Source organism: Peromyscus californicus, unplaced genomic scaffold, assembly GCF_007827085.1.
Source record: "Peromyscus californicus insignis strain IS unplaced genomic scaffold, ASM782708v3 Scaffold_7__1_contigs__length_154581171, whole genome shotgun sequence".
Classification (NCBI taxonomy): Eukaryota; Metazoa; Chordata; class Mammalia; order Rodentia; family Cricetidae; genus Peromyscus; species Peromyscus californicus.
Genome location: NW_026294595.1, coordinates 100,852,378 through 100,874,375, shown reverse-complemented (window position 1 = coordinate 100,874,375; position 21,998 = coordinate 100,852,378). Strand labels below are relative to the sequence as shown.

General features: G+C 41.8%; 1 protein-coding gene across 1 annotated transcript in view; it reads left to right on the top strand.

The window, feature by feature from the left end:
• The window catches only part of Atp8b4 (ATPase phospholipid transporting 8B4 (putative)), a 237,398-nt gene that overhangs the window by 121,362 nt on the left and 94,038 nt on the right, over nucleotides 1–21,998 (top strand). The window contains exons 9-11 of the mRNA XM_052723786.1: nucleotides 6,270–6,340; nucleotides 9,217–9,299; nucleotides 21,559–21,717. Of these exons, the coding sequence (XP_052579746.1) occupies nucleotides 6,270–6,340; nucleotides 9,217–9,299; nucleotides 21,559–21,717 (313 nt within the window). The remainder of the gene's footprint in view (nucleotides 1–6,269; nucleotides 6,341–9,216; nucleotides 9,300–21,558; nucleotides 21,718–21,998) is intronic.

Below are 21,998 nucleotides of genomic sequence, written 5' to 3'. Positions count from 1 at the left end.
TACCTGTGTTAACACTTTTAAAACTCTCCATTCTTCTCTGCTTGACTCTTTGGTTAAAAGAGAAGAAGAGGATCTCCCAAGTCCTCCAAACACCACAGCGCCTTTTAACCAAGTCATTTCACTCAAGGGTTGACCATGTGTAGTTATTGCACACCTATGAATAGTTTCAGAAGTGAGCAAAGCTTTTATAGACAATGCACTTTAATCACCAGGGACATCTAGTGTTCCCCCCAGCTGCCTGGAGGCAGGGCCTGCCAGGGGGCTTATGTCTGGGGAGTGATATTCACAGATATCTAGGAAGATCTACTTAGGGCTTTTTATTCTGGAGTATACCTTAGGAAGTCTGCGCATGAAGATAATGACCACAGTGGCTAAGACTATGTCACATAGTCTTATATGAATCAATTAGCTTACTGTTGGTCTTGACCCAGGGAGGGCAGTTTATGTACTGTTTCATTGTTTACACTTTGTAGAAGGTAAGACAAGGGCATGGTACCCACAAATGATTTTCTAATGGAGAGCCAAGAATTAAGTCTGATACTCTAACTCTGACCCCCCACTCCTCAAGCACTACAATCTATTTTTTTTCCCAGCAATTTACAATTGCTTTGAGTCTGGGTTTTCAGAATTGGGGGCTCCAGACCTGGCTGCTGGAAATCATATGATCTGCCATATACTCAGATTTAGTACACATCTATCTGTTCAAAGTTAAAACTTTCAACCTGATTTATATCTCTTTATCAATAAAATCTGGGCACGAAAAGGAGTTCACCTGAAATTGCCAATTTGTAGACATACTGAGAATTAGGTACCTTTGTTTCCCCAATCTCCTCTCTCCTAGTTTGGTTTCTCTAGCTCTGACAAAGATCATGTCCAAAAGCAGCTAGGGGAGGGGAATGTTTACTTAATTTTACAGCTCATGAAGGGGTCAAGGCAGGAACTCAAGCTGGGCAGAGACCTGGAGGCAGGAGCTGAAGTAGAGGCCATGGAGGAATGGTGCTTACTGGCTTGCTCTTCATGGCTTGTTCAGTCTGCTTTCTTCCTTCCTTCCTTCCTTCCTTCCTTCCTTCCTTCCTTCCTTCCTTCCTTCCTTCCTTCCTTCCTTCCTTCCTTCCTTCCTTTCTTTCTTTCTTTCTTTTTTTTTTTTCAGAGCTGAGGACCGAACCCAGGGCCTTGCCTAGCAAGCGCTCTACCACTGAGCTAAATCCCCAACCCCCAGTCTGCTTTCTTATACAACCCAGGACCTCATGCTCAAGGACAGCACCTCCTACAGTGGCCTGGGCCTTCCCACATCAATCACTAAATCATGAAAGTGCCCCACACACTTGCCTAGAGGCCATTTGATGGAGGCATTTTCTCAATTAGGGTCTCTCTTCCTAGAGGACAAGAACTACACACCTCTTTGTTCCACACTTTCTCCTTCCCTTCCATCTTTCTCTTCTCCCTCCTACCCTCTCTTCTTTGTTAATTCAAGAGCCCCGAATTTGGGACTGAATTCTAGACTTCCACATTTTGTTTGGGGATTGGAAAAAATGCATCATGTAATTCATATGTCACAGTGAGGTCAACTTGCATTAGGAGAACCACATAACTTGCTGGACACACATTAGAGAGTTCTTGATGGCACTAAGCTTTGAACCTGGAGCTGGGCATCCCATTCACACTGGGCACACATTCAGCACTAGTGCTCTTGGTTTGCTGGCTTTTCTGGTGGTGGGAACAACCCAGGTACCGAACCTGACCATGTTGAACACTGAGAATTTGGCTGTGTAGAAGGGTCTTCCCTAGAGGTATGCGCTTTCTGTGTCTGCTCTAGTTAAATTCTTTGTTGTAAGATTTAAGTTGAGAATCTCTAAGAAAATATTAAATATTAAAAAAACCAGATTCTTGTGAAAGTATAAAAGGTCAAAACACAATTTTCTCCTCAAAATGAAAATAGAAGTAAGTGGTCAGTTCTCCATTTCTAAGTCACCAGTTCAGAAGGAAAAAATAATTCCTTCTGCCCAGAGAAAGAGCTTGTATGTGAAGAAGCGCGCGCGCGTGCGCGCGCGCGCACACACACACACACACACACACACACACACACACACACACACACACTGTTATTCTTCTAGCTTTCTTTTTTGTTATTAACCATCTTCTATAAAGAATTTGCTTGTATGTGTGGATGCTGTAACAGGCTCTCTTTTGGGCCACTAACCAGCTCCCAAATCATGACACACAGACTTATTATTAGTTACAAGTGCTCGCCTTATCTTATGCTCTTTTCTTGCTAGTTCTTATAACTTATATTAACCTGTTTCTCTTCATCTACTTTTTGCCTTGGGGCCTTTTACCTTTCTTTCATTCTGTATGTCTTACTCTGTGTCTGTCTGTCTGTCTGGCTCCAGACGTCTTCTTCTCTTTCTCACTCATTTTCCCTCCTCTTCTCTCCTCCTACTTGTTCTCTCTGCCCACCAGCACAACCTGTCCCTCTATTGTCTAGCTATTGGCCATTCAGCTTTTTATTAGACCAATCAAGTGCCTTAGGCAAGATAAAACAGTAACGTATCTCCATAGAATTAAACAAATGCAGCATAAACAAAAGCAACACACCCTTACATAATTAAAAAACACAGCATAAACAAATGTAGCACATCTTTGCTTAGTTAAACAGATATTCCACAAGAGGATGTGTATGTGCACACATGTGGCTATGTGACCTGTGTTTTGACCAGAGGAGACTCTGAATGCCTTCTTGTGTTTTCTGTTTTATTCCTTTGAGACATGGTCTTTCACTGGACCCAGAGCTTGCCATCTTTCAGCTGGACTGGGATGTGCAAGTCTCATTGGTGCATAGCTCCGGGGTTACAGGGGTAGGTGGCCATATCTGGATTCATGAAAGTTAGAGATCTGAACTCAGGTCATCCATCATGCTTGCAAATCAAGTGTTTGTAGGCCCTGGGCCATCTCTTCAGACCCCTTCCTTATTTCCAGTTAATTTTTTTAATTGAAAAATGTGATTGCTAAAGCAAAGCAAAACAAAATGATATATCCAGTACACACTGAATAATTTTCAATGTGTACTAACTTTATCTGAAATTTCAAGTTTGAATTAAAATGTTACCAATAGTCACACACAGCATCACTTCCTGCTTTAATTGAGTTTTGACTCATGATGTAGGAATTTTAAAAATTTGTATTTTAGCCGGGCAGTGGTGGTGCACGCCTTTAATCCCAGCACTCAGGAGGCAGAGGCAGGTGGATCTCTGTGAGTTTGAGGCCAGCCTGTTCTACAGAGCGAGATCCAGGAGCAAAGCTACACAGAGAAACCCTGTCTCAAAAACCAAAAAAAAAAAAAAAATTGTATTTTGTACTGAAAGTAGAGATAATGTGGATGACGGTAAAGATAATGTGTGCATTGGTAAAGATGAAGAACTCAGTTTAGAAAATCCTGGAAGCTCCCAAAGTGGTGCATGCTGGCATTGGTTCCGTGAATACATCTTTTTCTCTGCTATGGAGCTAGTATCTCAACACTTGATCAGCAGGATGTTCTGAATGCCAACAAGCAAAGCAGACACCCCAAGCAAAGTGAGACATTTCTGTTTCTCGTAGATGTCATCCCAGTGCCCACAGCCACCAGAGCTGAGTATTTCTCTTGTGATCAGGGGCTCTGAACTCTGTCTCTAGTTCCCTAACTTGAGCCTGGAGCATTTTCAAGGATGGTGCCAAGACTCTAGCCTCTGGCTCTTCAATTGGGCATGGTTCTGATGGCCACTGGCTGCACGTGAGTTAGTTAATTTAGTTCACTGCTGGATATAGGGGGTGCCCTTCCTCCTTCACTGCTGGGTGAGATATGACTTACACAGGCTCCTTGTCCAGACATCAAGAGCAGAATTATTCCGTCACAGAGTTTCAGAGGGAATGAAGTGACTCAGTTATGAGAGTGTTTCATAGGTTCTTAAAGAAGTTCATGGCTGTAGGTTGATATTCCTTGATATTTTCTTCTTTTATTCTTTAACTCAAACAAACAACTCAACAAACCCTGGAGACAATGTCTTTGACTCTGAGGGCTCAAAGATAACCAGCAGGTTATCTTCAAGTTTCCTTTGGTGGGAATACTGCCTTTTGGCTTCTGTTAGGTATCTGCTTGGGTTTTTCTCTTGCCCAGGGAAGCTGGGGGAAGGTGTTTGTGTTGGAAAATGCTGCTTCATTTTTGGGAGTTATTGCTGAGTTCGTGCAACTGGCAAAAGAAAAGACTAGGGGTTAATGGACAAGTGGCCTTGTCCACCTAGGCTTTTGGACAGTTACACTTCCCCTTCCTGTTCTGTGTTTCTGCTGTGCCCTTACCACATGTTGCGCACACTAGCAGTCCACCACCTCCGACAGAAGGATGGCCAGGGACTAGCAAGGCTATTGCTACAATTCTCTTGCTCTTTCCTTTTCAAGATTATTGCTGAGTGCAATAGAAAGACTGACTGGGTGGCTATGACTTCCGGAGTGTCCTCTGCTGGACACTGTCAACCCTGTCTCTCTACCACCCTCCTGAAGGATAACGGAAGAAACCTCTAAGGGAGTTGTTAGCAGTAGGGAAGAGGAGAGGGAGGGAGCAAGGAGAGGAAGACCAGAGATAGCATAGGCACAGGTGACAACAGAGGGTACAGGAAGAGGCAGGAAGCTTGGTGTCCAGGGAGAAGCGTGGGAACAGTTAGGCAGGAGGGCTTAAGATCGGGTAGTTGTGTTTCAGTCTCTGGGAAGTAGGGTGATGCTGGTTGAGGAACTTGGCCACTAGGTGGCGGTGGTACCTTGGTCGCTCGTTCTGAGAGCTGCCCCTTGTTTACCGCAGAAGTGTTAACACAGCTGAATTCAATATTGAATAGACACATTGCATCATTATCTACACAGAGTTTTGGAGCAAAGCAACACCAGGTACCAAAGGCATCTTTAGCTATGCATTGAAAAGATGTCTAGTTGTACATGATCACAATTAGGGAATTTTAGATTTTGTTTAAAATTATTTTTTATCCTTAAGATAGGGAGTCATAGCCTCAAAGAGTATTTACTTTTTTGCTGTCATGCCTCTGCTAGAACATACTGAAACTTCACTGTGTGGCTCAGGATCAGGATGAATCTGCCCCTCAGCCCAGATGTTTCCATTTTGGGGGGTCAGGATTAGGTAAGCTTTGGTTCAAGAGTGGCATATAATTGGACACACTCTCTGTGTGCGTTTCCATAGAACTCACTGAGGGGCTCATAAAGCAATTTCTGCCTTGACTGGCTTCTGGGGCGATTCCTTCAGGGCTGGGGAAGAGCCACCACGATTCAAACACATTTGTTCCTCCAGGAGCTTTCACAGAGTCTTAATTTAGACAAAACTACACTCATCATTTCCCTCACCCTATTTCTAGTTGATAATTTAAATAATAGAGACAATGAAATGAGTAGATTGATCTTGAACTTAACACCTAAGACTTGAAAATAAAGCAATTAGAATGCTTTTCAAAATAAAAGAAGATTTCTAGAGACTTGGACTATTAATCAATCAGACATAGGTAGAAAATCGTTAGGCTAAAGTTTCATACTAAGTTGTCAGTCAGTTCTTTCAAGATGAATCTTTCAGAATTATATTTATTTTAAAATAAAAATTTAAATTCGAGGAGAAAACAGTTTCCCAGCCTGCCAGAATTCTAATGCTGAACTGTGATGTCTTTTCTAAAGCACAGCGGACTGTGGCGTTGAGAGGTCCTGTCCGCCATTTTCTCGTCCACCCTCTGTGCTCTTGGCTTGGGTCCACTTTCTCCCTTCTTCCCGGTGATCTACTGCTTTCCGTCATTTCCGGATCTCTCCCGTTTACTTCCACGCTGCTCTGGTCTGCCTTCATTTCTTCTTTTCTCTGGTTTTCCTGCTGTTTTCTCTCTCCCTCCTCACCTCTGCTGCTCCTTCCTTGCTTTGCACTGCTCATATACCAGCACATTGAGGAGTGTTAAGTAGCTTATTTATCAGAAAGAGATTTCTGCTTTTCATTAGAAATTATTAAATCCAGAAAAATAGAATTTATATATGACTTTCAAAAACAGCAATGTAAATCACTAGTAATTTCCATGTTGCCTGGAACCCTGCTCCTACCATGATGATCCAGGGGCATGATAGCAGGGGCAAAGGAGTGGGAGGGCCTGCCTCCCTCCTCACAGCTGCCAAGGCGCTCTGTGGCTGGCAAGGGGTGACGCAGGAGAGAAAGGTTTCTACAGCCCTGATTCTTAAGTGTCTTTTTGTCATGGTTTCTCAACCAGGCCGACCTGCTGCTCCTGTCAAGTAGTGAGCCGCACGGTCTCTGCTATGTTGAAACAGCCGAGCTCGATGGGTAAGTACTTAATCCGAGTAGCTGGTAGGCTACTGTGTAACCTGAATGTCTTCTTCAGCTGTCAGACAAATCTTATTCTTTATTTCCTTGTGAAACATAGAAATCTAAATTGTCAAGTCCATTGTCATCTACGTGGCAGTCATTTTGAAACAGTTTTTCTCTTGAATTTGTTTGGAAAACACTGACTTTTTAGCATAGTTTCTTTCAGAAATACTATGCTACATATGTGAACATGAGTAATTTTACACTAGGATTATTCAGCGAGGTTCCTTTTGGGGTTTTTGTTTGTTTGAATCTCATTTTCTAAGGAAAATGTGAGGGTGGGAATCAAGGTTCCCAAGAAGAAAGATTGAGATGGCTTTAAGAGGCGAATGAAGACACAGAGAGACAAGAGAGACGGATATGATGCAGTTTTGACACTGGCTTTGGAGTCCAGCTACAGACCACTTAGTTCTGTGGCAGAGGACTCCATTGTCTGGCTGACACTACTGACCACTCGCTTTGTAAAGGTACTATCTCTCTGTACGTGCACGACTCAGGTGATCTGTAATCCTGATGGTGGTATTGTATGAGACCTACTGTAGAACATGAAGCCTAGGCTCAGATAGCCAGGTAGCTTGCTCAAGCCGACAAAGAGTGAAGGTAGGACTCAACCAGACAGCATGAGGCACACCGTTTTAGCCAGTGCCTTTCAAGTCATTGCCTTGATGAGAGACTGGAGCAGTTCAGCCTGTGTAACCTAGCAGTCAGGTTCAGACTCAGCTAAAGCTGTCTTAAGAGGAGAATGGGTAACATTGAAGTCATTCATGTACCAAAAAGAGAATGGGTCTCAAATCAATTGTCCATTCCATCTCAAGAACCTAGAAAATAGCAAAATAACCCCCAAATTCAGAGCAAAACACAACAAACTCGATACAAAACAGGACAAAATGAAAACAACGGGACACGGTTGGTTCTCTGAAAACATCAGTTCATCCAGAAACCTCAAGCAAGGCTGACAAAGAGCAAGGAGAGAAGAGGCAGCTTCGGGATGCCGTTAACAAACGGAGAATGTACAAAACATCCTGAAAATGGCAGCTGGATCATGAAGCCATACTACAAACAGCTGTACACACATACATTTGACAACTTAGATGAAGTAGACCCGTCCTCCAAAAGCACACAGACCATGCACTCACTACGAGACATAAAACTCGAATAGCCTTATAGCTAGTAAGGAAATTGAATTCAAATGTAAGGACTAAAACTATAAGAAATTTAGGCAAAAACATAGGAGAAAGACTTTCAGGTTTGGGCTAGTCAAAGGATTGTTAGATTGGACATAAGAGTGTTTACAAGAACGGGGACTTGGCCCTGGGCTGGTTTCTCCAGGGAGAAAGTGGGTGGAGACAGAGAGCAACACACACACACACACACACACACACACACACACACACACACACACACATGCACACGCGCGCGCGCGCACACACACACACACACACACACACACACACAGAGAGAGAGAGAGAGAGAGAGAGAGAGAGAGAGAGAGAGAGAGAGAGAGAGAGAGAGAGAGGACTTCACCTGAATTACCTTTACTCCATACAAATGCTTAAAGACTAAAAAAATAAGCAACCCTAGTTAGAAAATAGGCAAGTGACGTTAGTAGATATTTGGACAAAGGGGACACACAGATGTCGAACAAGCACACAAAAAGGTACTCAACATCATCAGTGACATGAACGCTAACGCCACAATGCTCTGCTACACAGGTCCGTAAGAATGGCTGTGACCAGCACAGTGACAGCTCCAAAGCTGGCAAGGATTTGGAGAAGCAGAATCTCCCTCATGTTACTGGAGGGAATGTAAAGTGCAATATTCATTTTGGGAAAACAGTCTGTCAGTTTCTTAAAAACTAAACATAAAATTACCACATAACTCAGCAATTTCAAACTGGACTTTTATTCAGAGGAATGAAAACTTACATTTACATAAGCTCTATAGTGAATGCTTAGGGCACATGCATTTCTTACATCAGGAAAGAAATAACTTGGATATCTTTCAAACGAATGGTTGAGCAACCTGGGGCATCGTGGAATACTGTTCAACAACAAAAAGGAACAACTTATTAATAGATACAAGGACTGGGCTGTTTCTTCAGAGAACTGTGCTAAGCAAAACCAGCTCGTCCTAAAGGTCTCATGGTTTCACAGAAAACACACTAGCGTTTGCTGAAGAGAAAGTGAGGCAAGAATCCCTAGGAAGCTGGCGTGGCACTCCCTTTAACATGATATGGGAGTGACAGTCATATGGTCACCACTGGCCATCGCAGCAGAACCTGCTGCCTAACATGTGTGGTTCTGTTCATGAGAAGAGCAGCTATCTGTGATCTGTCCAGCATGTTGGTTGTGCCATTCAACACCAAGAGTTTCTTGGGTTGACCCTCTAAAGAGGAAGGCTGCATTCTTTTCCACATTAGAATTTCAGCTACTGTAAAAGTAGCCATGGCTGTCTTGCAAACAAAACCCCACAGAAAGCAGACATCGGAGTGATACTGGACTCCTTTTGGCAACGGTGTTCTAGTTCCAGTGTGTTTTATAACTCATATAGGATGTGAGAGAAGGTTTGGATGAGACCATATTTCTTCTGTTCTGTGTTCTTTTGAACACAAATGCAAAACAGATCTCTGCATTGCTACACAGATGTGCTGTGGGTAGAGTGCCAGCTCCAGAATTTGGAGACGCCCACTTGCTTTGCTGAGATAGTATGGGGAGGGGGTGTGTGAGTGACACTCAAAGCCAGGTTCTGTGGGTCTCCTCACTTGGGTTTTGTGTGCTGCCTCCTCTGTTGAACTGTTTTGTACAGAAATTCATGTCATGTCTTTCATTTAATAGGGAAACAAATCTAAAAGTTCGTCAAGCGCTACCTGTTACCTCAGAACTTGGAGCAGATATTAGCAGCCTTGCAAAGTTTGATGGTAAGTGCTTTAAATAGACAAAAAAAAAAATCTAAAAGCCAGAAGGCAGCAAATTATCTGAGATTTCTTCCTTCCTTCCTTCTTTCCTTCCTTCCTTCCTTCCTTCCTTCCTTCCTTCCTTCCTTTCTTTCTTTCTTTCTTTCTTTCTTTCTTTCTTTCTTTCTTTCTTTCTTTCTTTCTTTCTTTCTTTCTTTCTTTCTTTCGCTTACTTAGTGGGAAGACACAAAATTCTGTAGGCACTAATGGCTGTCACTTGTGCTCATGCTAAAGGCAAGCATGGCTTTATTAAGCCACCACCTAGCTTATCCTCATGTCTTCTTTTATGAATCTCATTCCCTGTTGCCCACAGTGACCTTCTTTTGGTAGCTTTCTGCTTCCTGGAGTTTGGTGTAGACTCACTGAGGGTGGATATGTTGGCATTTTAGTTCCAGCCCTAGGTCTGGCTTTTCATCCAATGGCTGTGCAACAAAACCAGTGCTTAGATGATGATTTATGAAGACAGGCCTTCTGCTACACATGCTTCTGTATTTTGCATAGTGGCATACTGTTTTGAAACCAGTAGGTGTTTGATGAGAATCTCCAAGTTACAGTCAGTCATCTGTTGCCTTAAGTTTTTGACCATGGCTTCATCATCATTTTCATCATCATCATCATCATCATCATCATCATCTCATTCAACACAGACTCTCTTCCTCAGCAGGTCTTTGCTTTTACATGTTTCTGGCTGTATCTTGTGCTAACATTATTTTCTTTTCTCTCTCTTTTTATTTAGATAACATTTTTTCATTTATTTTACATACCAACCCCAGTCTCTCCCCCTCCTCCCCCCACCCCACTCCCCGCTTCCCCTCTACTCCACTTCCTATCCACTCAGGGGCAGGCCTCCCATGGGCTTGAACAAAGCACGGCACATCAAGTTGAGGCAAGTCAAAGCTTCCCCCAATTGTGTCAAGGCTGTGTAAGGTAATCCAGTATGGGGAACACGTTTGCAAAAGCCAGCTAAGTGCCAGAGACATCCTGATCTCACTGCCAGGAACCTTACAAACAGACCAAGCTACACAACTGTCACACATATGCAGAGGGCCTACGTCAGTCCCATGCAGGCTCCCTAAAGTTGGTCCAGAGACCATGAGCTCCCATGAACTCAGGTCAGCTGCTAACATTATTTTCTTAAGTCCCATGGAAGGCCTCTAGATACCACCCACCCTAGATGGCTGCATTTTATGGTCCCATGACCACAAAGGAATTCCTTTAAAAGTAAAGGAAAAGAGACACTAATTGTAGAATTTTATGCATCATGCCAGGGAGTCTGGGGCTTTCCTGCCACTCCTCAATAGTCTTATGCATTACTCACTTGCAAGGTTGGTTTTGAATATCATTATTTCCATACAGGTTGGTCTGATTTATTGAAGAGTCTTACTAACTTAAGTCTATCCTTCCGAAATGTTTTCTTTGGAGTTTACTGAGAGATAATGAAGATAAAGGATCTTGGCAATGTCCCTTGAGTTAAAGGCCAGGCAAGTTTATAATGTGACTCTTCTCCAACACACATTTCAGAATATATATGGTCCGTGCTTGGCATTTGCTTGTAAATTCTGCCTGGATTATGTTAATATTTTAATCTCTCTTAAATGACTGTTATTGTAATAAATGTTTATAGAAAAATATTCTTCCAAATTAAGATTTAATTTAGAAGGGTAGCCAGGAAACTTTGAATAGCCCAAGAAATATTTTGATTAGATTAAAACAAATGACAAATTTTGTAACCAAGTAATTTTTTTCAATGAAATGTTACTGTTATGTGAATCCAAGAAAAGTAAATTGTATTCATGATTCAAAATACTCCTTAAAATACTGTATTGACTATTTATGGAACCCTAAAAGGGCAACCTAAATATAATTTACCATTATTCACTTCTTCCCTGGCAGCAATGTACCTTTATATGTCTGTCAGGATATAATTAGGTATAAATCAAAGAGTTTTAGTTTTCTTAATGATCAGAAAGCATAAAATTGTTGTTTTAACTATTTCTTCCTTTACATAGATTTTGGTACAGGTAGCCTAGACTACAATGCCATTACAAGCAACCCTGAAATCTCAGTGGTGTGAACACAGTAAAAACCATTTCCTGCTCATGTCAGTTCTGATGTGTGCAGGGCAGATGACCCCATTTTGTAGCCATGGAACTTGGACTGAGGGTGAGGTGAGGTGAAGGAGACACAGTGACTTTTGTCTACTTTTTTCCTCTTATATTTCATGAGCCCCGATGCTACTGTAAGGGATATTAGGAAGTGACAGATGTGGCTATTTGTTGAGTGGTGCCCAACATGACCACCTTGACTGCCATGCCTGCCACATCTAACCCTGGCATCTTAGGATCTTCACAGAGAAAATGACATCCCCCCAAACTAGAGGCCACGCCTCTACAGCCCTCTGGGATTTTGATCTCTGGTGTCACAGGACCCACATGGAGCTCCTGCCTCCTCAAGTCAGAGGCCACACCTCCTCTTTCCACTGGCATCCTAATCCTGCTATCTCAGGATCCATGTGAGTTACTGCCAACTATTCAGGTTGGAGACAATATCCCTGTTGTCTCCTGTATCCTAACCCTACCATCTTCAGGCCTACCCCTCCACCCAGGTACCCCCTCTCTGCTAGCTCAAAGCAAGTGCCTGCTGATGAGGTCAGAAGTCACAGTATAACCTAGCCTGGCTAGAATCACCTTAGCTACCTCACATTCAAATCAGGACTGAGTAACCCCAATTGAATGTAAAACCTCAACTAGCTGATCTAAAACCAGCCAAGCCCCAGTAACAGCAAGCCGAGACTTAAACATCCACTCAACATAGGTGCATCAGAAACCCATACCAAAAACTACAGCTGATGAAAGATGTGTAAGCCAATATAAAAAAACCAAGATTGGAATGGGGAGATGGCTCAGTGGGAAAAGTGCTTGGTGCACAGACATGATGGGGGCGTTAGATCTCCAGAACCTACATAGCATCTGGATGGGAGTGGTGGCCCACTGTAGTCTCAGTGTATGGGAGGCAGAGACAAGGAATTCTGGGAACAAGCTGGCCAGCCAGTATAACTGAAATGGTGAACTCTGGGTTCAGAAAGGGACTCTGCCTCAACAGTATACAAGTTGGAGCAATCTCCGACCTTCACATTCATACACACAAACCTACACCTGCACACATGTGAGCACACATACACTCATACACAGCACACACACGGTCTCAAATGAAAGCTGTTTAGACAAAACTCCAGAAAAATAATTGAAAAAAGTATGTTCTGAGAATTCACAGAGGGCATGGATAAACTCTTGTAAGAATTTAAAGAAGACTGTAATAAAGTATTGAATGAATTCCAAAAGCATACACACAAACAGATGCTGAAATTAGGAAGTCAATTTAGGATATGAGAATAAATTTCAATGAAGAGATAGACTTACTGGAAAAAAAAAACACAAAATGAAATTAAGCTGGAAATGAAAGATTCCACAAGTGAAAGATAAAGTGTAGTGGGAAGCCTCACTAAGGTGTCTGGAGGACAGAAGAACATCAGAAGAATTGTATTATCCAAACAAAGAAAATGAATTCTTAGTCAGGGAGCACCCAGAAGCCTCCCAAACAACACAAACTGTTGCCATCACTCTCGGTCGCCAACCAGAACCAGACAGTAAAACCCTAGTGCTGAAGATACCTCATAGATTTGTTTATAGAACATAGAAAAATGAAGTTTGAATTGAGCAGGAGCTCCCTCTGACTTGTGTTCATAGTGTTAGAAAATGCTGGAAGGTGTTGGAAGGTGCTGTGTAGAATGTTGGGGGAGAGAAATTGTCAATGATCTTACCCAGCTGTAGATTATTTTCGAAACAACACTTACCTGCCCAGAAACACATGCCCACTGGTACTAGAGTATTCTGGGGGTTACCAATCACTTTTTGGCTGAATTTGAGATCTGCTCCATTGGAAGGGATCCATGCTTGAGGCTGCAAACCTGGCTAAAAGTTAGGGAGATCACTGGCTCTAGAGTGAATGCTGCTGAAGCTCTAGTGAACTGGACATGTAGTTAAGCTGCCTTCTGAATATTTGCTTAAACCGTAGACTAGTGCAAGACTCAGCCTCTTGTAGCAGTGGGTAACTGTCAAAGCTGGAACTCAACTGACCAAAGTGCTGAAGATAAGTGACTATTGAGTGCTTAGCCCCAAACAGGACATCTGTGCCATCACCCTCAAATCCCAGGAGCTCTGCAGAGGAGAAGGTGGAGCCTGGGAGAGTCAGAGAGTGGGGAGGAATGCTGTGAAATGACCTGGCTGCTGCAAACATGAACAGAATACCTGCACAAGACCTGTGGGCATGCAGAAAAAGCAAACATCAGTGTGGAGGGGGTCATCGGGAAGAAGGGGTCAGGAGAAGTATTAGAGGAATAAGAGAGGCCAATGGGGTGTGAATATAATCATGGTCCTTGCATATAGGTATAAAATGGCTAAAAACCAAACGTTAATATAAAAGAGAAATCAATAAATTTCAGGGTTTCTTCTGGTGACTAGAAAGGCTTCCCCATATGCCATGGGAATCAAAACCCAATGTTCCATCTCTCAGTTTACATTAATGATGTTAATATTATCTACTTTTGGAAATGTCCTCACCATATTTGGGAAGTTGAAACAGACAAGACCCATGTATGAGGCACGTTCTTGCTTATGCTGTGCTACATACAACACACATATACACATACATACATACATACATACATACATACATACATACATACATACATATTGCTTGCAACTTCTGGGCACATCTGGATATCACACTATTTTTTTTTTAAATTTCTAGTTACTCTATGGCTTTTCTTCTAATATTTTCCAAACTATGCTGGCACCAAGCCACCATTTTCTGTTCCTATACTATAAGTGCACATTTATCTTCCAAAGTGTCAGAAAACCCAAATCCCCACTCCTGTTCTTAGGGAAGTCACCACTGAGGGCAGTAAGTCCAGAACTTCAAACCAACCTGCATCAAAGCTGAGATGTGTTGGGCATGCTTCTGTTATTTCCTGTCTACACTCTTACATCTATACTCACGAACAGAGTCCTTAAACACAGGATGAGCTGATGCCCATTCATTCATTCTTTTGTTTGTTTATTCATTCGAACAGTGTGTATTTCATACAATGCTAAAGAGTTTGCGTGTGGAGACAGTGGTTAATATGACCCAGGCCTTGCATTCACAAAGCTTAAGGCACAGTGGGGAAGATGGACTTACACCAGGGCTCTTCTGAAAGAAGACGTTGCCTGGGTGATTGCTAACGTTCTCAGGCCCTAAACATGATGATACAGGAACAAGCACTCACTGTATACTGTATGTTATCATATAAAATGCATACAACATTTTATGCATCTGTGAGCCTGGCATATGTGTATGTGTGCAAGTGTGTGTATCTATGTGTTTGTGTGTGTATTGAGTGTCTTTCTCTATTGCTCTCATTTTTTTCTTTGAGACAGAGCTTTTACTGAACCTGGAGCTCACCAATTGGGCAGGCTGGCAGGCCAACGAATCCCAGGATTTGGTCTCTACTTCGTAGTACTGGGATTATACAGTCATATGATGCCATGCCTGGTTTTTTCACTTGGGTGCCAGAAATCCTAACTCAGATCCACATTCTTGTGCAGCAAATACTTTAACCTTTGAGCCATCTCCCTAGCTCCGTCCTTATAGCCTCTTCAAGCCTCTACCTTGATTATGTCTACATTTAATTATTGAGATTGTATTATTTCCAACTAAGATGACCATGGGAGAAATGATTCTATTTTCCCTAAATGATTTTCTTATCCTTTCCAGCCATTTACCACTGGAATATTTATCATATCTACCTCTAGTAGAATTAGAAAGAAGAAAGTAGGGTCCCAAAAGAGCATCTCTTGGTTTTTATGCTTTGTGGGTGGCAAATATTTTTGCTTATTTCTGATGTGCTTTAAGGTGCCCGCCTGTTTTCATCATTCTCTCTGACTTCTATTACAATTACGTCATTCTAAGATATTTGGTATTCAAATCTCCATTTATTATGATTCCTGTCAAAATATACCTATGTTTTCATTTGTCATAGAATTGTAGTGGAAGTTTCTGTCCCACCAGCCATTCCCAAGTAAACACACAGAGGCTTAATATTAATTATAAGTGCTCAGCTGATAGCTTAGGCTTATTACTAACTAGCTCTTACAACTTAAATTTATCCATTTCTATTCATCTACATTCTGCCATGTTGCTTGTGGCTTTACTTGTCCTTCAGCATGTCCTGTTGCCTCTGCAGCTTCTGGTGACTTCTCTGACTCTGCCCTTCTTCCCACAATTCTCCTAGTCTGGCTCTCCTACCCAGTCTCTTCCTGCCCAGCTATAGGCCAGTCAGCTCTTTATTAACCAATGAGAGTAATGCATATTTGAAGTGTACTGAGATTGTTCCACAGCATTTCCTTTTTTGTCTAATTAAAAAAGGTTTTAACTTTAACATAGTAAAATTAAATACAACAAAACCAGTTATCAAGTAAGAATTACAGTTAGAATATCCAATATACTTGTATTTGGCAATATTAGAGAATATACTTTATTATCTATCTTACCTTGGTGAGTCTAAAGTTTTATACCTTATTTACCTTTTATCATAAGTAAGGAAATCTATAACTGTCAACTCCATCAAAGACCCCAGAAGGGTGAAATGTTACCTAATGACAGGGACATCTGGCTTCCTGGACAGTCACCCCAAGTTCTTCTGTAATGTTGGGGCATCTAACTCTGCACTACAGGCCTAGTATATCTGACAGACTTTCCTGTGAAGCAGGTATTCTGAAGGACTGTCCTATCTTATCTTGGAAAGTTTGGCAGTCACTTTCTTTTGCATCTTGCTGGTCCAGTTTGGACAGTATACTGTCAGCAATCGGGGCAAGGGCAGTTTCTTTGCCCAAATGGCTAGCTTTTGCCATGAAGAAAACAAACTCCATATGGAGTTTTTTCAATCCTCATTATCTTCTCTGAAGTAAATTAGTTTGCCAGGAGCAAACGTGTCTCACTGTCATGAAAAGCCTTAGGTTATTAAGTATATTAAATGATATATTCTGTAAGTCTTTGAAGTGATTGAAGACCATCTATCTAAATATATTTGTGTATGACCTTGAAAACATACCTAACATGACTATAAGTTTGAATATTATAGATGACTATTAATCAGTATTTCTTAATTATACATCACATTTTTAAATGAATTACATAAATATAATACCTTAACCAAGAGTAGAAATACACACACAGTATAACAAAATTAACTTTAAATTTGTATCAATAAACCAAAATTCATACCAGTGTAAAATATCTAAGACTAGGAGTTGCTTTTTTTTAGCTTAAAAGTAGACTCAATAATTTACCCTTTTATCCTATCATTTCTTTATCCCTTTTTCTTTTTAGAATGAGATCCCCAAATCTAATATTGTTTGTTCAGCTTTTTTCTTGACCATTACCAGTAACAACTTGTAACTAACCCCCTTAAATGATAATAAACATCCATAACCCATTTTTTTTGGAATGTGAGCATAGTTCTCTAGACTACTTCCTGTTGATTAGGGGCACGGGTAATCTTTGGGGGACCCTGAGAAAATTCGGGATTATGGTCAAGTCCTGACTGGAGTATTCTGTGAGGCTGAATCATCTCAGCCAGAAGCCTTGAAGCTGTTCTGGATGCAGAATTCTGAGGAGACTGTAACATTTTGAAAATGCTGGATCACATGGGCCATCTGTTTTCTTTGGTGTTTGGTCTCCTTGCTCAGAAAATACATAAACTTTTAAGGGCAACATACATATCTGCATTAATGCAAGTATAGACTGCATTGTGTACAAGTCAGCCAAAGATGATTTTTTTGTTACATGTTTTAGCAGGTAAAAAATACATCACATGTCTTGTAGTTCTTTTAGGTTTATTTTTTTTATGTCTGTAGTCAGGGTTTCAGGGGGTCTTCCTTGATCAAACTTGATTTTCTTTAACCCAGCCTCTCATTTCCTATGGAAATAATAGCATAACCTCTCCCTCAAAGTAGCATATCTTTTGACTTAAATTCTGAAGTCAAGACATTTTCAAAATATGTAGGTTGGTTTACTCTAGCAGCCCTCATAACCCAGTGTGTCTTAGGAGTTATGTCCTTCCTCAGCAGTCAAAAAATTCAAAGACAGCACAATAACATACAATATCCAAACTCTGTGTATTTTTCATCTTTATGTGGCTTATTATTATTTTTACTCTATTCCTTTTTAAGGACTTTATTTTAAAACTATATTTTTAAATTTAAGACTGTATATATTCTTTCTCTTTTCTCTCCCAACCCTATGCACATTTTTAAGCACACTGTGACCTGTTTAGAGGCTCTTTTCATCTGAATTTATCTTTTTTCTGATGGTATGAGCCTTAAAACTGGGAGACACCTGTCTGTACTGCAGCTGGCATGAAAGACTGTAGGAACCTGTCATACAGAGCTGGCAGCTCAAGCCCACTGGCTGCAGCCAGGGGACACATCCCTGTACCACAGCTGGCCTGAGAGACACGTGCTAGGAAGCTGCTCTTGGCTCCATTTCTATGTGTCTAGAACCCTTTCCCAAGCTTTCTCAGGTTTTATGTGGATAGAGTTGCTGAACGTTGGATGCCATACGTAGGCAGATGTTTCTTTCCTGCCTGCCAGTTCCCAAATAACTGACTCAGAGGCTGAATATGAAATATAAATACTTGGCCAAAAGCTCAGGCTTATTACTAACTAGCTCTTACATTTTAAGTTAACCCATGTTCCTTATTTACACTCTGCATGTGGCAGTACCTTTATGAGCATGGCATGTTCATCTCCTGCCCCCTCTCTCTGGCTGGTGACCCCTGACTCTGCCCTTCTTCTTCCCATAATTCTCCTGGTCTGGCTCTCCCACCCAGTCTCTTCCTGTCCAGCTGTAGGCCAGTCAGTTCTTTATTAACCAATGAGAGCAAACCATATTTACAGTGTACAAAGATTGTTCCACAGCATAGATTTACTGCAATACCTATGTCATCTCTCAACTTCTTTCCTTTTGAAAGAAAATGATGTGTTTGAGCGTTTTACCTGCATGTTCATAGGAGCGCCATGTATGTACCTGGCGCCCCTAGATGCAGAAGAAGCCCTCAGATATCCTGAAACTGGAGTTGTAGCTGCCATGAGAGTGTGGGCAACTGCACAGGGGTCCTCTGCAAGAGCAGCAAGGACCCTTAGCCACTGATTCATCTGCCCAGCCCCACAATCCCTTTCTTGATACCGCTTTCCTCAACTATTTCTCCAGCAAATATTTTTATGACTTTATATTGCAGACAGTGTGGTAAGCTGTGGGAATACACAGAGATGAGTGCAGCGTTTTATGCAAAGGAAGCTGGTAGTCCCCGTGGAAAGAGTGGAAGAGAAATGGGAACACTCATGCTTTATGCCAATGGAGCTAGGAAAGGGGAAACAACACTCTTTATCAGCTAACTGTTTTGTTGTGATGAAACCCTATGTTTAGTACTCAGAGCACTGGGGCCACACTCTAGGAAGCTGTGCTGGGGCGAGGCCTCCAGGAGCTCATATAGAACTTGGCCCTGTGGTCCCTGGCAGAAAGTACCCTTAGCATGAGGCCAGATGTGGACACATCTTCTTGCCAAGCATAGTGAGCCAAAATGTTCAAGGTTGAATTTACCTCCTTGTCAACCTTTGTTTACAACAATGAACAGATCAAACAAACCTGCTTCTTGTATTGTTATTGGCAAGGAACCATGTATCATGTTTTTTCCCAAACCACATTTTTTTTTTGAATAGTGGCCAAATTTGAAGTTTGGGAAATTGAGTCTTGGGTGAAGAAATTGTAATAAATTTTAAGGGCTTCTGTCAGCCTGTTATTTGTGCAGGTTTTGCTGGTGAGACCCACTCAACTCCAGGTTACATGAAAGTCAGAAATGAAAATTATTGCTCAAGGAAAAGATGATCACAAAATCTGAGGATTCAGAAAAAGCTCTGGGTCCATAACGTAGTTTTTCCAAAGAAATTGAGTCAGTTGAAACTCATTTTAATTTACTTTTTAATAAATAAGTTATAATGAGAGCTAACCACAATTTAGCTACTTGGTCTAGGAAACAACCTTATACAGGTGGTTTGTCTCAGTGAAACCCAGGCTAGCAGGCTCTTACTTAGCACTGGCTGTTTGGGAAGGCCCACAGAACGACCAAATAGAGGTCAGTTTTTTTTTTTTTTCTAATTAGGAAATGGTAAGGAGAGGCTAGAAAGGGTTTCATTTTTGATTTTGAAGTATGAACAGCCTGGCTGGTCAGGAGTGGCCAGGCTACTTGACTCACAGCTGGAGCTGCATCTACAGTTTGAAAGGGAAACCAGCATTCTAGGAAGGGAAGAAACCCTGCAAGAAACCTCTTCAGTATCAGATGGCGGCTTAGAGAGTGGGTGGAACCCCTCTCTCTACTGTGCTTTAGATCTTAACTCTTAGATGAAGACACAATGCCCAGCTCAGTGTTACTGTATGGTGATAGAACTTTAAGATGTCTGGCCTAGAGGGAGGATCAAGTCATCAGTGGTGTGCCCTTGAAGGGGACTGTAGGAGAATCGGATCGCTTTTCATACACTTCTACTATAATGTGCTACCACAGACTCAAACTGTTTTCACCAATTGATTTTGAACAGAAATTTCCAAAGCTTTGAGCCAAACCGTATTTTATTGACTTATTTATTTGGTCTCAGCTGACCTCCTCTGGGACCACATGGCTTACACTCAGCGCACTGCTGTCTCCTCTAGGAGTACCACACTCTGGGGTGAACTCAGAAATCTCTTCAGTATCAGAAGGTGGCTAGGAGAGGGAATGGGACCCCTCTCTCTACTGTGGCTTAGATCTTAAGTCTTAGATGAAGACACAGTGCCCAAGATAGCACTGGTTAGAGCTCCCGGTTTAGCTGGTCAGCTTAACCAGTGCTGAAGATGGGCCCCTCTCCCTTTCATCTTTCCAAACCTCCTTTTTGGCTTCTGGTTTTAAAATGTACTTTTGTTGCTTCTAAGACAGCAAACCTAAAAACTGCTAGCTGATCTTACTTTTGATTCTGACCTGGGCCCAGGTGTTTCTACCCCACTTCACCTTTTTGTCTTTCCCCTGTCTCTCTCCCTCCTTCCCTCCTTTCTTTCCTCAGCACTCTGTTTTCTCATGTCTCATTACTTCTAAAAATGTAGAATGTTTGTCCGTAGTGCAAAGGTGTGTGAACCTAATAGTTACATCTTGTGAAGTGTCCATAAAAATTATTCCTGTTTTTTCTTGCTATCTAGGAAGCTCCCGCCCGGAATGTACGTGTTCTGTTTGAAATAATGGAATGAATCGATTTCATTGATTTGGAATAAGCATGTCCTTACTTGGAATTAAAAACAAACCAAAACACCAAAACCAGAAACATTTTCTGGCTAGTTTGAGCAAGTTATGTGCTGCCTTTTAGAGTCCACAGAACTCTGAGTCAAATCAAGATAAGAGGCACAGGGAACCTGGAAGGAGTCTTAGCACACAGGGCAAACAAGGCTCAGGTTTCTCTGGGGTGTGGTATACTAGGACCTCAAATCCTTACCACGAATATAGAAAACTGATTAACTTTTGTTGTGAAACCAAAACTGTGGTGTCTTAACTCATGTGGCAGTTTACAGTAAGTAAAAATAACAATGTGGACATTTATCATTTTATGCTCATGAAAAATCATTTTAATATATCCCAAGATAGCCAGGCGGGTGGTGGTGCATGCCTTTAATCCCAGCATGTGGGAGGCAGAAGCAGGCGGATCTCTGTGAGTTCAAGGCCAGCCTGGGCTGCAGAGTGAGTTCCAGGAAAAGATGCAAAGCTACACAGAGAAACCCTGTCTCAAAAAACCAAATATCTATATCTATATCTCCTAAGAGTAAAAATAGGTACTTAAAAATATTTTTAATGGAAAAAGAAATCTCATGTCTCTCATGTTCTTATTGGTCAGTGTACACAATCCTGCTTAGAAATATTTGATGGATTTCTATTTTTTGCATGTTGTAGCTTATTTTTTTCCCCCAGCACAAATCTTGCAAGTGTAACAGCATGCTTCCTAGAAGGGAAGGGCAATGCCTTGCACATCAGCAGTCGGGCGCTGAGGTATTACTATGGGCTCCTGAAGTGAGTTGGCAGTGAGTCTAAAGAGACTTGCTTCTTTTCCAGGGATTGTTGTCTGTGAGGCACCTAACAACAAATTAGACAAGTTCTCTGGAGTCCTCTCTTGGAAGGACAGCAAACACACCCTCAGCAACCAGAAGATAATCCTGAGAGGCTGCGTCCTGAGGAACACCAGCTGGTGCTTTGGGATGGTTCTTTTTGCAGGTACGGTGTACAAACCAGGGCCATCTCTACGCTGTCCCGTCCTAGGGTAACTTCAGTGTAGTTCATGGTTCTCTATGGATGTGGACATGCACAGAGTTTTTACTGAATGCCAAGTGCTGACTCCTGAGTTCACCCCAGAGTGTGGTACTCCTAGAGGAGACAGTAGTGCTCTGAGTATAATCCATGTGGTCCCAGAGTGTGGGAATCACTGATACCTTGAACTCATTTTTAAGGATGCTGAAGCCTTCAGTATCCATCGGTATCTACACATCTACTACTCA